A 17,435-nucleotide genomic window follows, 5' to 3' on the forward strand; every position below is an offset into this window, starting at 1 on the left:
AAAACTTAATCATCTTCATTTTACACTTCAGTAAATTCTGGCTAAACCAACATCAAATTAACCGGAATTAAGATTAGGGATCAAATCATCTGACCCTGGCCTGAGTATCCCCCCCCCCCTGCTCTCACCCACATATGGCATCTTCCACATACACTTCCTTAAAACTTCCTAAAACTGAAAGCTTTACTTCTGAGGATTATAATGCAGCATTTAATATTCTGAGATTGGAATATAGGTATGAGAAGTGGAGTAAAACACATTTTAGGGAAATGTGACATTTAAAACAGTGGATTAAAATGAAAACATTTCACTCTTGCATAAAAGATGAAGCGCAAAAATAAAATCTTGGTCTTTCACGAAATGCATGATCATTTTTATATTAGAGAGGGATTTTACACACAATTTTATTTTAATGAACTCTATTGTTCTTTCATTTTAAGTGAATTTTAATGACTAAAACTATCATCTAAAGTAATTACCATATATTAATTTAATAAGGTATATATTATTCTTCTACTAAATAAAAATCATTTTGCAGAAAGATTTTTTTTTTGCTATATATTTTTAATCAGATTTTAAGAAAAACAAATCTTACATGTAATTGTATCTTCAACCAAAGTTCTCTACATGCATTTAAAATTGTGTAGATAAGGTAAGGCTAAAAGAAAAAATTCATTTGGCCTACTCTAGCCTATATTAAAGCATTCAGCTTTATAAGTCAGTAGAGTAGGCACTGTGAAAATGCAAGCAACTACATGCAGGCCTGTTGCTTTACCCAGCACAGCTGACCAAATACATGATAATGTCTGGTGACCACCATCACAGTCATGGAGACCATAAGGGGTGGGGGGAGAGGTTTCTTTCCCCCTATCAATTACCAGTTAGAACCACTTTTGTTCTGCAACTTATTCTCATCAAGTCTATGGCTGAAACTTGATGACGTAGCCTTGACTTTAAATCCCTACAGCAAGGTCTGTAGACCTTTATATGTCTGCAATGAACCCACACCACAGCTAGTCAAGTGCTGCTCCAACGACAAGATGAGTGCGCTATAAGCGCAAGTTATATCATAAAAGAGAAATAATAACATGGGGAAACGTGATCTAATGATATTTACCTGCTTGATGTTCAAAAATATAAACCTACGTCCCTTTCTGCTTTGGATTGTACAACGGCTCGGTTTGCTGCCACGTATTTTGGGAGATGACATACGAAAAATTGGGGGGGGGGGGCCTGATTAGTCTTGGGAAAAATAGCTTTAGTGTGTATTTTAACCACTTCCAGGTTATCCGAAAGGAGGATGCTTAGGTGGGCCACTGCTCCAGAGCTGGCTAGCGATCTTCAGAGAAGAAAAGGACAAATGATGCCATGACTTTCAGGTTTGGGTAAATCTATATACAGTACTTTCGCTCTTAAAAGCTGATGAAAGGTGTCGCTGCAGCGGCGAGGCCGGCGGCGAGAACGTGGACGTCTAGGTGCTCCGTGCCTTCGGGAGAGGCTGACAAGCAGGAGCCTCTGGCTGCACCGGAATCGCAGCTTCGCAACTCGACGCTGCGGTGATGGTGGGAAGCCAAGCGTCATCAATAAGAGAATCTGATGACCTTTCTCACTCCTCGCACTGTGTCCCCGCGCGATTCTTCTAAGTTCCATTTACTTGGCTTCGTGCAGACCCCTGGCCTTGGGCTCGCGCTCTCTTCCACACCTGGGCGCCGTGGGCTCGCCGCGCCTTAGCTTTGCCTCCCTCCGTGCCTATGCTCAGAGGCGAGGCAGCCGCTTTAGCGCGGACCCGGGAAGGTGAATGTGTGCTTGGCTTTGAGACAGGCACAGGACCTCAGAAGTGTGATGACACCAGAAAACAGACTCCCGGGCTCAAGCGCCTCCTGCAATAAACTCACGCGCCATAGGCGCAAAGCCGACCTCTAACTTCACTCCAGCTAGTCGCGAGGAAAATAAAGGCCACGCTTCAGTATTCTCTCCCGCCCAGCCACTTGCAGTGAAATTTCCGACACTCGAGCCAGCTAGGAGCACGGGATTTGCACCGCAGCCTCTCCGCTCCCGGAGCCCGAGCCCGGCCTCTCGGAGAGTTTCTCCCCTAAGCGTGAGAGAGGTCGCCCCGTTATGCTCGGAGCCTGCGAGGCCGCTGGAGCTAGGAACCTGGCCTGGCAGCTGAGGACGCTGCGGGCTGGGGGCCCTCGCGGCGCCTCCAGTGGCATCTTCGCTGCAAGGGTTAACTGCCATCCCCACAGCCTTGCGGGCGCGAGGCTTCCTCTGGCCCGCCCGGGAACGTGGATACCGCGCCCGCAGGATGTTCGCCGGCTGGACCAGGCAGTCAAGAAACATGAGAAGGCTTCGGTATTCCTGTTCCCGGGCCGCGCGCGCCTGTCTGGGTAAATAAAGCCGAGACCACGGCGGTGGCGGCGGTGAGCGCGTTGGAGCCCGCACCGAAAACATGCAGCGGGGATGGGAGTACGCCTAGCCTGGACGCGGAGAGCCGACAGCCTCGTCGCCGGCCGCACGGTCCCAGGTACAGCCCCTGGGTCGCCGAGTCCCCGCCCGAAGCCTCGGGACGGGAGGCTCGCTCTGGCCCCGGGCGCCTCGGTGCTTCCCGCCTTCCCCTGCCCATCCCCACTGGGGTCCAGAGGGAACGCGCCCCGGTGGCCGCTAAGGCTGGCCGGAGGGTCTGCTAGGAGCCCACCTGGCCTCTCCTCCTTTACTTTGAAATTGTTCGCGGGCGTTGGGCGAGGCAGTTCCGCAGGGAGGGAGCTCCACAAGTGACAATTTGGAGTGAATCAAGGTAAGTGGATAGCACCGGAGCCGAGAGGAGGAGTGGAGGACTGCGCGTGGGCTCCCGGGGAGGCTGAGGGGCGGTTGTTCCCACTTCCCCGGGACCCCCTGGGTTAGGGGACTTTTCCCGCCGGCTCCCACCACGCCTGATGCGTGTGGACCCAGGCCTTGCGGGGTGCCGGTGGCCGCCACTCTGTGAGGGCTGGGGACCGCCAGAGAAGGCCCTGGGGCGGATGCGCCAGGAAAAACTCTCCTCCATATAGGAGGACTGGGCTGGGTAGGCAGGGGGGAGACCGTGGGGCTGAGAAAGGATGTATTTTACAAATGGACCAGCAGGAACGCAAAGCACTAAGCGCACGGCTTTACAAAGAAAAAAGAGTCCTGACCTTAGAACCGGGGCTCCGAGCATCAAGATTTGCTCTCACACTTATCGCCGAGATTGTGTCCAAACCCCAGACACGTACCTGTCTGCGCGGAAGAACTGAATCTTATGGGACGCGGGGCTGCCAGCAGAGGTCTGACTTCACCTCCCCACGAACACTGCCGGAAGCCGTCATTTATTCACCGTGGGCACGGTCCTACAGTCGCGCGTGGCCGCTGCAGTGGTAGCCGGGGGGCGGGGCGAGGGGCGTTGGCAAGTGTGGGCGCCTCGCGCGCAGAGGATCGGGGCTTGGCTGTAGGGGGGGCGGGGCCGGGTGAGGGGCGCTGGCGGAGAAAGGAACGGGAGAGGCTCCGTGGCGCGAGGCGGGGAGATGGGGCGGGCTGGAGCGGCCGTGCGCCTCGGGGCGGTCACTCGGCTGGCCCACAGCAGCGCGGACTTGCCCCTGACGCTCGCGCGCGGCGAGCAGAAACTACCGGCCGCCGGGACCCGGGAGGTGAGCTGCAGGCTTTGTCCGACTGTGGCAGCCGCAGGGCCTGGCAGTGCACGGACTGCGATTTCTACTTTCTCTCCTAACGCCTTCGCAGCCTCTGAAATGGTTCCTCGAAACCCCAAAAGGGGCGGGTGTGGAAGGGCTCCGAGCTCCAGGCTCGCAGCCGCGTTGCGGAAGAGGACCATACTGACGGCGGGCTTCGCGGAGCCTGGCATTCCAGTGCCTTTGAACTGCCCCGGCCCTGCGCGCCCCGGAGCAGGCTGGGGATGGCAGAAAGATTTAGGGGGATAGGGAGTATGTGGTGCATTTGCCCCTGACGATACTTACACTCTAGCTCTGGAGTGTGCTAACTTTCTCAGCCCTCACCCCGCCCCAGGGACGGACGCAGGGGTTTCAGCCAACGCATCCAAGATCTAGACAACATGAAAACCCCCGAAATCCCCGTATGCCCTGGAACTCATTAACTGGGGCTTGCGCATGCAGTCGCTCCTGTTTCCCCCGATTCCCCTTTCTTCCAACCCCTCTTTACGACTAGAACGGGTGCTCCGAAAAGCTTTAGTTTTCCACTATGGCTGAAGACCCCGCAGGGCCCCGCGCGGATCCCGCCCCGCAGTCTGGAGTGTGCTTCTTCCAAACGAAAACAGAGGCAGAAAGGCTCGTTTAGAAATTCCTTTCCTTTGCCGCCTCGGATACACCACTCTTCCTGGTTGAAGTGCCTGGGGGCTCGATCCCACGGAGGGCAGGGATCTGACCCAGAGTGTGAAGGGATAAGGGGAGCGGGTTAGCCAACTGCGGAGAGGCGCGGGTTCCCTCGTCTCCACACCGCGGTACCGCTCCTCTTCGGAACCGTAGTTTCTCTCCTCCGCCGGGATCCTTCCGCCTGTTTCGGGCGGGGATCGCTCCGGGTGTGAGCGCTCCCAGCAAGTAACGTGATGCCCCTTCATCTCCTAGAACACGAGCCCCACGGAGTTCCCGGTGACCCGGCTCCGAGGCGCTGTGGCCGCGCCGGGCGCCCCTGCCAGCCCTCACCATGAACACCATCGTCTTCGACAAACTCAACGGCACCGTGCTTTTTGAAGACCGCCGCGCTTCGGAGCGGGAGCGGGGCGGCCGGCCCTATGGCGGCGTCATGGAGAATCCCCACGCCTGCCCAGAAGTGGGCATTCCAGACGGCTCGCCCCTCAAGGACAATCTCGGCCTGAGACACCGGAGGAGCGGGTATGAGCACCCTGCTGGGGGCCAGGCCGCCTGCAGCCCAGAGTAGTAGGAGCAGTGAGCGACGCGGGCGTGAAAGTGGCAATCGGGGCGCGAGAGTTAGAGATGCGGAGGTTCCCGGGAAGGCAGGTCTCCGCCTCCTGGTTTTGCTTATTCTCGTTTTAAGATAGTAGTTTCTCAAAATATGAGGGGATTGATTCGTTAGAACAGCTAAAAAGAGGTTTGTTGGAAACCGAAGCCACCTGGAAATGCTTCCTCAATCCCCCCATATTTGGACCTAAGGGTAGTGGGTCACCGGTCCCTCTCCGGACCGCAGTTGCAGACGCACGACTGAGAATCATGTACTGTATAAAGAACGGAGTAGGACAGGGCCAAGCAGTTGGGGCTTCCCAGCTCAGGTCAGCCCTGTGGGCTTCCCCTCTTCTGTCAAGACAAGGGTTCGTCACCGCTTTGCTGCTCGCCTTGCCTCCGCCAGGGTATCGGGAAGGTGGGCTTTGCTCAGGGCGCCCTAACCGCGCGCTGCTGGGCTGGGCTGGGCTGGGCGGTTGCCAGCCGGGAGGGGAAGGTCTCGAGCTTGCGGTGCCGGGATTCGGTTTAGCAGGATGAGGGGCTTCTCAGGGGCGGGAGTTCGCGGGTGGGCCCAGCTGCTCAGGCTGCAGACACGTGGACGGTGGTCCCTAGCCCGTCCACCTCCCGGAGCGCGGGTTTGGGGAGGGGCGGCCGTCCTGGCCGTCTGTCTCCACCTGGAAGATTGCATAAGCTGCTTGTTCTGCGGTGCTGCTGGTTAGTAAAATAGAGATTGGGTTTCGTCAAAATGTTACTACCAGTCCTTTCGGGTGGAATTGCATTTCAAAGTGTTTAGAAGCAAAAGCCCCAGAGGCTAGCATAGGCGCTAAAGCCTCCAAGAGTAGCGCGGCTCGCGGGCGTCTGCGCGGCGACACCTCCCGGAGCCTTCTGGGAGCGCAGCGTCCAAGGATGGCTTCAAGCTGCTCATCTCTTCTTCCTAGGAATGCTTTAGAGGTCTTTTTCTTTAACTCAGTGGAACAGAGGTTTACAAACTTTTGAACTCTGCTAATATCCGGAAGAGACCCGTAGAGTGTTTTCTCCAGTACTCTTTCTTTGAAAGGTTTCTTCTTTTCCCCAGAGGATCAAAGGAAATGGAGAGAGCTCAGAGACCCAGGGCAGCGGGGAGGCTGTTCTCCCTTGCTTTATTCCCGCAGTCCGGTGGGCGACCTTTCCTTTGACCCCAGGCGACAGGAAGCTCTGAGCAGCAGGCTTGAGTTCCTTGAAAGAACATTCAAGCGCCTGCAGCAACCTCTCCCCACCCTAACAGGCCCGGGCCAGTATAGGAAGGCGCACTGCGGTCGGGCGAGGGGAGGGTGACAGCTCTGCAGCACAGATCTGGAGCTTGAATAACTGCTTCCTTCAAATCACCTAAGCCTCTAACCTCGGGTTACTGACTTCGAGATATCCCCCTTTTCAATATTAATTTAGGGTCCTCCACTGTCACGTGACTCCTGTGCGACAACCAGGCCATTTCCGAGGGAGATGCCAAGGAAAGGATACTTGCACTCAGAAATTGTGTGGCTCCCCTACCTCAACCTTCGGACTCGCGGGGCGGGTGCGCGGGACTGGGCTGGGTACTCTGGGGTGCCCAGCGGGGGCTCGGCGACCGCTGAAATGCGTCCCGGCCGGAGGGATCCTTGCGGGCTGCACACAGCGCAACTTACTGGGGCCTTCTCCTTTTCCGGTGTCCCAGGGCCCGTCAGAACGGCGGGAAGGTGAGGCACAAGCGACAGGCCCTGCAAGACATGGCGCGGCCCCTCAAGCAGTGGCTTTACAAGCACCGTGACAATCCGTACCCCACTAAGACGGAGAAGATACTCTTGGCGCTCGGCTCGCAGATGACGCTAGTGCAGGTAACCCGGACCCACCAAGCCCCTGATTCTGCTCCTGGTGAGGGTTGAGGAGCGGGCACGCTTCGTGTTTGTGCGAGTCTCCACCTGGCACTGCGCCCTAGAGAAGGATGGCACGGAGAAAGACCAGCCGGACGTTTTGGCTCCTGCTGATGAGGATGATGAGGGGTTGGCCCCGGGACAGAGTTGTATTCTGGGAAGTTCTGGGTCTCCTTTCAGTCCCACCTACCATTTCGTGGCTAATGTTCATTCCGGGAGGGATCGCATGGTGTTCTGTTAGGGAGGGCGGTGGAAAGGCAACTGCAGAGTTAGGTGTCTGGGAATCTGGACTCTTGGACCTTATAGAACTGGATATAGATGGGACTACTCGCGGTGATTTTCCGACTGGAATGTGCGTCAGAATCGCCTGGAAGACTTGTGGAAACAAATTGCTGGGTTGCTGCTTCAATAGGAGTGGGGCCCATGATTTGCATTTTTAACAAGTTCTAGGGTGACGCTGAAGCCCTGGACCACACTTTGAGAACCAACTATAGGGTAACTTTTTTTTTTTTTTTTTTTTTTTAGCATTATTGACAGATCTAGGAGTGGGTTGGAAGGCAAGAAGAGTTTTGTTGTTGTAGTTTGGGGTTTTTTGTTTGTTTGTTTGTTTTTTTAAAAGAAGCATCCTGGGCATTAGTTAGAATACACTAATTTCCCTGATGGTATCTTTCTACTGGGGTTAAGAAGAGGCAGATTTCAAATAGTTTGATTACTTGTCAAATGTAGAAATGGTGCCAAGTTTTTTTCCTCTCTAGTGGACAACACTATATTTGACTTGGTTTTATCTTCTACATAATCTTATTTGATAGTCATAAAAACATAGTGAGGTGAAGAAGTTCTGTGAGCATTTTGCAGATGATGTAACCAAGCCACGTGAAGGTTATGTGTTAGTAAGGGTATAGGTAGGCCTAGAAATAATGCAACTCCAGATCAAGTGCTCATTCCTTCACACCACTTTTCTTTAATAATATAGTGACAGGAACTTTTGTAAATGCAAACAGAACCCATGTATTCAAAAAAGGAGGAGACTCTGAATGAGCTAAGTTTCATTCATTATAATAGCAATACATCACTGTATTTGTGACATTTTGGTATCCCATTAACTATATGGTAAGGGAGAACCCCCCCCCCAAAAAAAAAACAAAACAATATTTAACTATTAGGTAAAATAAAAATTGCTTTCAAGAGTATTTAAATTTTTATTTAAGAATTACTGGAAATTTTGACACAGCATGAAAGTTGAGTTGTATTCAGGTGTATTAAAACTATAATATCCATTTGTCTAGTTATTTTCAGAATACAATTGTAGAGGAAAAAAATCTGTTTTGCTTCATATTAACAAGCAATAGTATTAATATGGATTTCTTGCAGCACTGGAGAGGAAAATTAATTCAGTGTTTTGGGCTTACTATCTGTTTAACATAAAACTATGTCACTTTCAGTGATTTACAAAAGCAGTTTCTAAATAAATTATTCCAGTCAGAAAAACTTGACTTAAGAAAATAAATGTATATGTTCAAATTTCAGTTTAAACAGGTGTGCTATTTATTTTGAAAATATACTAATTTATAGAGATATGTGAATATTTCACAATGATTTAGCAATAAAACATTAGATTATTTTGGTCGATTATATAGTTCCATATCTAGTGCTTACCATTCTCTTATATAATAGCAAAAATATTTATGACATGCTTAGAACTTATAATTTTTAATTATAAAAAGTAACATTTGTCCTTGGCAGAGACACTTAAATTTTCATGTGCAATGGTTTTGTAAACTGCAATATAAGTAACTTTTCATTTTAATACAAAATCAAATCATTTTTCTACCTGTAATGATAGTTGAAATGCAAATAACAATTCTTTTTGCCATAAGATCCTGGTAAGGCTTTACATTTTTCTAATTTACATGAAGTAAATTAATGTAATGAAAACTTCTCATTACAGTTTCTTTCTCTTACACTAGTCTTCCGAAAATAAAAATGCACAAAACTATGTAATTTTAAATAGGGCAAAAGTAATTATTTGTAATAATACATGATTCTTGTGTAATGATTTTTAATTTTGTAGTATATGAAGTTGGTTTCTGGAACTTTAAAATAAATGGAAAAAATAAAAGTCTATACTACAAGCAAGGGACTTTATATATAATCCGATTTTGGGTTCAGTTATTTTCAATTAGGCGTAAGGGATACCTATGTAAGGAAAGAAATATGAGTGAGTATACACACACATCTATATATGAGGTGTTTGTAAAAGTCAGGCATATATTAACAGCCAAACCAAATTCTGACTCCATGGGAAACCAAATAAATTATGCAAGTACTTGACACTTCAGGGGGAAAAAATACAAAGCCATAATCTGAATAATGCTTTTGATCCCTGCAAATTAGACCCCTAGTTAATGAGCCAGATTCTCCTGCTGAATAAATTTCTCCTGTGGAGTCAGGCTTTTTGAGAAGAGTGATCATGTCTTAGTCATTTTCATATCTCTATAAAATCAGTTTAGAAACAGCCTATATCACACATCAGCAAACCTATAGTACTTTCCATGTAGTGAACTAGCATTACCTGTTAAGAAAGTAAAAAGATTCTAATGAGGAAATACCACTATAATCACCATGTGGATTTCCAAAACACCCTTCTGTAAGCTAAAGAGTGTCTTCAAATCTGATTAAGATCTATTTGAAATCCATTCCATTATAGGGAATACACAGCGGGCAGTTCCCTATCTTTAATGCTATATGATGGTCCTAAAAAACAGTCAAGAGTATAACTAATTTTATTATTTTCAATACATATGGAAATATGTTCTATTTTTGTCTGTAGATAAAGATGGAATCTTCCCCTTTCTGGTTTTAAACTCCTATTTCTTGTTTGTTGCAACACCTATCTCTGTTTCTCATGATTTATATTAATAAGCTGTTAGCATAACATTTATTCCTTAACTATAAGACTATCTTATATTTTGATAATTTCTTTTACATTTAACATTTTCCTTTTGATGTATCAAATTGTCAAACTTTTCATAAGAAGCATTTTTGCCTCATTTTGTTACTCTGAAGTTAATAAGGAGAGGTATAAAGCCTGCTCAGCAATCTCCATTAAGTCCAGAAACAAAAAGCTGAAACTTTAGTGGAAAGAATATCTTTAGAACCACAAAGGTGTTTGTTTGTTTTTTTCTGATAAATAGAAGCACTAAGAACATTAATAGGCGCCTATTTTATTTATCCCTGAAAAATGAAGTAGAAAGAATTATTTACGAAACTTTCACTACTAGACTTGGCAACTTTCGCCTTGCACTAGACTTGGCAAGACTTGGCAACTTGCCTTAATGTGCTATTAACGTGCTATGTTTGACTCTCATTTGCATTATTAATCTGGCATCTTACTTCCTAATGAGATATAAGCATTTTTACAAAATTAACAGGCAGATGATTGGTGTGAGTGGGTTTTGACTCTGATCAACCAACATTTTCCATTGTGCTTGGTTTCTATGGCTGACCATTATTGAAACACTATAAAAATATACTCTCTACTCTCAAAACATAAACAGATTTATTGTGGAATAATATAAACTAGCATACAATTTTGGTTTTGTATTATTGTAAAAGATAGATCTTATCAAAGATTCATTGCCTTTACAGAATGTTTTTGCTGTTGTTGAGTTTTTAAAAAGGAAAGTGGAGGCTGTATCTGGTTTTACTATTTTCCATTGTTTAGCTGTGTATATTTTAAAATATATTTGTATATTTTTCTAGATTAGAAGAGTGAAATGTCTCCTTGGGATGATTTCTTTCATGATCACAATGCAGAGTGCAGGGCAGAGGATGTTTGAGGTTACAGTTTAACGATTGGATGTTAATGCTTCCTCCTCTTATAGTAGAACTTTCAAATTTCTAGGATATGTCCATGCACCATATGGTTAAAACTGCTATGGTTGCAAGGTTTTGCCTCTGGTACATAGCTCTATTTTTGCTTGGTTTGAGTGCAAAGGATTATAGCAACTGTTAAATATTCAACCAAGTCTCAGGAAGGTCCTTCTACATTATTACAAGTGTTACACCACATGGTGTGGAAATGAGGTGCTCAATACTTCAGTTGAGTAACCCAGAAAATGTTTGTTAGTTCTGTGTGTTCACAGATGGACAGATGCCAACATATCCCTTTGGGTTTGCTATAATGATTGCTCGGTCAATATGATGAATGTAAACACCTCAGTTAGAGTAGGATGAAAATTACTTCATTTTCTCTTCCAGCATTTAGATATTTAGTTCTCTAAGCATTCACTATAAAATAGAGTTTTTAAAGCTCTGAGTTTGACATTAAAATGCTGTTTCTCCAGAACTAACCTTGGTAAGGAGGCCTGTTTCATGTAAAATAGAATTTAAAGAGAATTTGAATAATAAACGGAAGTAACTCATAATGAGTTAAAGGTAGGAAACTTGAACTGATATTTTTAACTTCAGTGAAACAGATGGCGTTTGCATTAATTCATCAGAAAAAAATTGGAAAACAATGTTTATGTGGATCTGTTAACCAACTATTTGTCTGTCTGTTGGCACAACTTAATGCAAGTATATAGTAAAGCCTCAGACTGTATCCAGCCCTTTGGTTGTGCTGTAAACCTCTGATAATAAAATATTGGCAGAGTAAATATATTAGGCAGATTGAGTGCTTGTTAAACTTATAAAATCAGTTTAGAAACAGCCTATATTAGACATCAGCAAAGCTTTCTGGAAACTCTAATATACTATGGGTATATAAATGATATACATATAATTTTATATAAAATTATATATAACTGTATATATTTATATTAATATACTATGGATATATAAAACAAAAAAAAGGATATGACCCTTATATAAAAAAAACCCAGGTGGTTCCACCATGACATTAAAAGGTCCCCATTTTTCTTTGTTAAAATTATAGTATATTAAAGTTTATTAAAATTAGAAGGCCATTGCATTTTATTTCATGTATTTTTAATTTTATTTTATTGGGGTGATACTGGTTTACATAATTATACGGGATTCAAGTACCCAGTGCTACAACACATGTCTGTACACCGTGCTGTGTGTTCACCCCCCCAAGTCAAGTCTCTGTCCATCACCACTATCCCCCTACCCTTCTCCATTTCTCTCATTCCCACTCCCAGCAATCACCACAGGGTTGTCCATGTCCATAAGGGTTTTTGTTCCTCTAGCCCTCTGTCAGGAGGTGGGTTGTTTGGGTGAGGGAATTCAAGGAAAAGGCCATTGCATTTTAATAAAAATATGATGAGATTTATAAGAACTGGATTTTATACTGTATGATTTAAGGTTAGAATTAAGGTTACTTAAAATTTAAGGTATCTGAATTATATGATGTTCAGTAAAGAAAGTAACAAAGAGTTTTGGACTTGGATTCTGATAGATTTGTGACATAGGCCTAGGGGAAGGTTCAGTGTGCCCTCCGTTGTGAGAGGGGCAGAAAAGGCCATAAGCACACATATCTGATTGCTAGAGAGAGCAGTGGTTGAGAGCAGGAGGAGCGTTAGCACCAGCTGTGAAGGGAGTTATCACTGTTGTAGGTCAGTGTGGCTGTATTCACAGATCTTAGTTTCGAGGGTTAGCAAAGATGTTAGGAATCATCTAGTGCATTTTATAAATGAAGGGTTTGAAATTCAGAAAAGTGGGTGATTTATTCAAATTCACACAGCACGTTTTTGGCAAATTCAGGACAAGAAACCAGGTCTCTTTCTGTTATGCCACAGTAACAGAATAATATAGGACACTTGTCAGAATTTGAAGAAGTTAAGTGATTAAATCATAATGGTGCATCATCACTTGCATTTAATGGTGGTTGTTAAGATCCATTCAACTGGACAGAATAAAAGTTCAGAAAAAGAATGTTCTAAAATTCCTAGTTAGTAGTGACAATGACTTGGACAAACACTTTGGCCATGACTTGGACGATAGAGGTTTGAGAAATGTAGTGAAAAAATGGACCAGGCATTTTGTGCTTCCATAGTGATAACCTGTGGGTCACAGTTAATTATGTATAAATTTTTACTGTTGGTCCTTCCGTGTGTGCATGGGACACAGTTTATCCATTCTGAGCACTTAATACCATGGCTAAAGCACCAAGAGCATCTTGATATATACTTGTTGAATGAGTAGTCCCAGAAGTTGTCTGTCTATAGGTTGGACAAGATTGAGAATTTGAAGTCAGACTGAATCATAAGTAATCATAGAACAACTTGACAGAAAATTTTGATGAAAACTAAGACTTCTGAAGTGCCGTGGGGACATATTACCTCACTGCACATAAGTTATCATTGCTTAAGACCCAAAGGCCATAATATTGAATATATACATAAAACATGACATATTTTGTGCACATATGTAAATAAACTGGGAAAAACTACCATAGGGACAACGAGAAAAAAAAACTGTAGCTTTGTTTTTTGTTTTCAAAAAGTAGGAATCACCACAGGTCCATTCAAAGGTAGGGCTTGAACAATATGCAAAAATAGTGTATTTATAGTATAAATCTAAAAAAGAAAAGGAACGTCCACAAAAACCGTTATGGCTATGTGGGGTCATGTTTCTGAAACAAATTGGTAGAAAGATGTAATTCTCTTTCGTATTTCATTCTTGTAAAGGCAAATATCAGCCCCTCAGATTTATATATATATATATTCTGAGGATAGCCTCAGGTACCATTTAGCTTCTAGAAATTCAGTAGCATCTTATAAAAAAGGAAAACAATGGAAATGACTGTTCTTTGTTTTGCCGTGTGTTTCTGTGGAAACACTTGACTTTCAGCTTAAAGCTGGATGTTATTTGGCCTTTTCTCCCTTGACTCGTCTATCTCTGTATTGCCAGCTCCTCTTTTATCATTCTGCATCCTTAATCACTGGGAGTTTCCATTGGTCCTTAACCATCTTTTCATTTTGCCTACTCCCACAACTTCAGCTATCACCTCCATGCATCTTCCTCACTCAAGTGTCAGGTGCCATTCCTATTTTCTTGCTGCATATCTCTCCTGTATGCTTATCTAGTACCTCCAACTAAACATGCCCCAAAAGGAGCACATTAGTACTTCCCACACAGTTCTACTTTCTTTCTCAAAATGGCACCGTCCTTCTCCCTATATGCAGATTTGATGATTCAATCATCTTTAACTCGCCTCTCTTCTTTACCAATCACAGTGTCTCTGCAATTTGACTTACTGTATCTTTGTTCCTGTGTCTCCTTTATTGGGGACATAGTTCCCTACCCATTATCCCTGACATTTTCCTTCAAAGCTGAAAATTTCCTTAAATTTTTCATGAAGTCTCGAGTCACATATTTTTCTTTGGAATCCTGTATCATTTTATTTTAATGCATGTTAAGCTATTCTTCCCATTCTTTCCTATATTGGACTTTTTGTATACTCTCTTACCTCTCTTATAAGAAGGAAGATTTGATGGCAAAGCATCTTGATTGTCTTAATTCCCAGAATACAGTAAGTGCTCAATCTCTGTAGTAAGCACTCAGCATGTTGTTTGAATGAATGAATGAATGAATAAGTGGAATGAGTGTCCAGTGCTGTTATGCCCTGAGAATATTTCGTGATCAGAGATAGTGAGAGAGGCTTAGGTCCTTTATGGAATGTCATTGTACGATGGGTAATTTTTTATGCTTCATTAATTGAAAAATAATACTTTTTTAGGTGTCAAATTGGTTTGCTAATGCAAGACGTCGACTTAAGAATACTGTTCGACAGCCAGATTTAAGCTGGGCTTTAAGAATAAAGTTGTACAACAAGTATGTTCAAGGAAATGCTGAGCGGCTCAGTGTAAGCAGTGATGATTCGTGTTCTGAAGGTTTGTTTGTTATTTTTATTTTGTTTTCTTGCCTCTGCCTCTGTAATAAGTTCTACTCAATTGCTATTTTTAAGTCAATCCCTCAAAATATAATGGTGCTGTAATGGTTCTTTTTTTACTTTTACAATACTATAACTTGACCATGACTGTTTCCTCTTGTTTAATTTATTGTGTATCACAATAACATTTTCTGTAAAATTTGTTAAAATTAAAATACCATAGGGAGAGATCACATGATTCCTACTTTGCTCTGCCTAGAACTTAATCTTGATTATCAAAGATAAATTGATACACTTTAAATATTCCTTTTTTACATATATTTTTAATGATTCAATCTAGCAGTTGGGTGGCTGGGAAAGCATGTGCAGTTCCTACCTAGCGATACTTTTCCTTCTTAGATGGAGAAAACCCTCCAAGAGGCCACGTGAACGAAGGGTGCTATAATAATCCAGTTCACCGTCCTGTGATTAAAAGTGAGAGCTCAGTGATAAAGGCTGGAGTGAGGCCAGAGTCACGGGCCAGTGAGGACTACGTATCACCCCCCAAATACAAGAGCAGCCTATTGAACCGTTACCTTAACGACTCTTTGAGACACGTCATGGCCACAAATGCTGCCATGATGGGAAAGACAAGGCAACGAAACCATTCGGGATCTTTTAGTTCCAATGAATTTGAGGAAGAATTAGTGTCTCCTTCGTCATCTGAAACCGAAGGCAACTTTGTCTATCGCACAGGTAAGTCTATGCTTTTTCTGGTACCTTGTTTAAAACTATTAAAACTTCAGCAGAGGCATTTATTTCAACAGGTATAAAAGTATAATTTTTTTTTGCTTTTGCATCAGATTATTCACATATTGTCCATAATTAGGTATTAAAGCTTTCATTTTGTTTTTAATTACCAGAGATGCTCATAGTAAATGATGGGAAATTTTCATTCTTAGTAACAATGATACGAATTTTTATCCTTTAAAAAAAAATTTTTTTTTGGCCTCACCTTTGGTGGCACAGTGGGTAAAGCATCGTCTTGGAACACTGAGGTCACCAGTTTGCAACTCTGGGCTTGCCCAGTCAAGGTACATATGGGAGTTGAGGGTTCCTGCTTCTCCTCCCTTTCTCTCTCTTCTCTCCTCTCTAAAATGAATACATAAAAACCTAAAACAGCTTTTTAAATAATCCTAAAGAAAAAAATTTTTATAGGAAAGCAATCAATGAACAACTAAGGTGCCGCAACAAATTGATGCTTCTCATCTCTCTCCCTCCCTGTCTGTCTGTCCCTTGCTCTCTCTCTTTCTCTCGCTAAAGGAAAAAAATTTATTGATTTGAGAGAGAGAGAAGAAAGTAGAGGGAGAGAAAGAAAAGAATCAATTCCTTGTTCCACTTAGGTGTTTTATTCAGTTGTGTACTCATTGATTGCCACTGTATGTGCCCTGACTGGGGATCAAACCCACAACTTCTGGGTGCCATGACAATGCTCTATCCATTGAACCACCCAGCCAAGGTTAAGGATTTCTAGTCTTAATAAAAATTTTTCATCTTACTGATAAACATAATTATATATATATATATATATATATATATATATATATATATGCCTTTATGAATAAATTATAATGGAGAAGTGTCCTGGATCTCATAATTAGGCATGGAAATACTTTGTATAAAATTGATGTTTATATCAATTAGCATGGGTCTCAAGACTTTGTGATGCAAAAATATAGGCCTGGCTTAAATTGCTTTGGAAATTTTATTTTTATTTCAGAAATAATAAATCAATTCCTATTTGTCCAAAACATTCAGGTGAAGTTGTGAGTTTGGTAAAATTTTCTATCTTGACTTTAGTTCCCAGAGAGCTTTGATCATAAAGGGTATTTGAGCAAATATCCCCAGAACAAAGGATATGTGTGGCCTGGAGCAGATGTAAATACAGTTCCTGTCCTGAAAGTGCCAACAAATGAGGTTTGGCAATGTTAGAGCTGAAGATAACTTCAGAAAGCATCCAGTCCAGCCATATTTTGTCATAAATGAGAAATTCTAGGCCAAGAACTCACAGCTAGTCTATTCTTGTCCAGATCAATAGTGCAACTGAGCCAGCGCAACAGGTAGGGCAGATGTAACTACTATTAGACTCCTATTACTGTTATTATTACACATACTAATGTAACTACTTCTCAGCATCACTGTTATTATTACACATGCTGCCACCATCATTCATTGGGTAATTACGATGTGCTTGACTCTATGTTAAATGCTACACAAATGACTACATTTAGTCCTTAGTGTACCAAAGAGCCTGATATGCCACCCATAGGACTCTAGAAAGGAATTTAAATTTGGTTTGTTTAATATACCCTTCAGATTATCTGACCAAAAATATGATCTTCAAGTGTCTGCAAATGTGTACAAGATACATTATCTCTGAGGATTCACAGAAAAATTTCAATATACTCTAAAGACTTAATCTCATTTTTGTTTGCATCTCCAATTTCAACAATGAAAATATCTTTAAACAATTTGAAATACAAAAATAGTTTTGTAAATAATGATTGGGTCTAGGAAGAAGTAAAAGATGCAATAAAAGACTATTTGGCTAATAACAAAGCATTTAAAACTACATACAAACATCTAACTAGTATGACCAGAATAGAACTTGGAAGTAATGTAGAACTTTAAGAATATTAATTTACAGGAAAAGAAAAATAAGTCATTCAGATAGAGATAATTGAAAAGAATTTTTTTAAAAAAAGGTAAAATGGA

General features: G+C 43.2%; 1 protein-coding gene across 1 annotated transcript in view; it reads left to right on the forward strand.

The window, feature by feature from the left end:
* The first annotated feature begins 4,638 nt into the window (after positions 1 to 4,638).
* Positions 4,639 to 17,435, forward strand: part of MKX (mohawk homeobox) — an 84,928-nt gene continuing 72,131 nt past the window's right edge. Inside the window, exons 1-4 of the mRNA XM_066385325.1 lie at positions 4,639 to 4,874; positions 6,631 to 6,790; positions 14,529 to 14,682; positions 15,081 to 15,416. Coding sequence (XP_066241422.1) covers positions 4,687 to 4,874; positions 6,631 to 6,790; positions 14,529 to 14,682; positions 15,081 to 15,416 — 838 coding nt within the window. The 5' untranslated portion in view covers positions 4,639 to 4,686. The remainder of the gene's footprint in view (positions 4,875 to 6,630; positions 6,791 to 14,528; positions 14,683 to 15,080; positions 15,417 to 17,435) is intronic.

The sequence above is a fragment of the Saccopteryx leptura genome, chromosome 5, assembly GCF_036850995.1.
Source record: "Saccopteryx leptura isolate mSacLep1 chromosome 5, mSacLep1_pri_phased_curated, whole genome shotgun sequence".
Taxonomy (NCBI): Eukaryota; Metazoa; Chordata; class Mammalia; order Chiroptera; family Emballonuridae; genus Saccopteryx; species Saccopteryx leptura.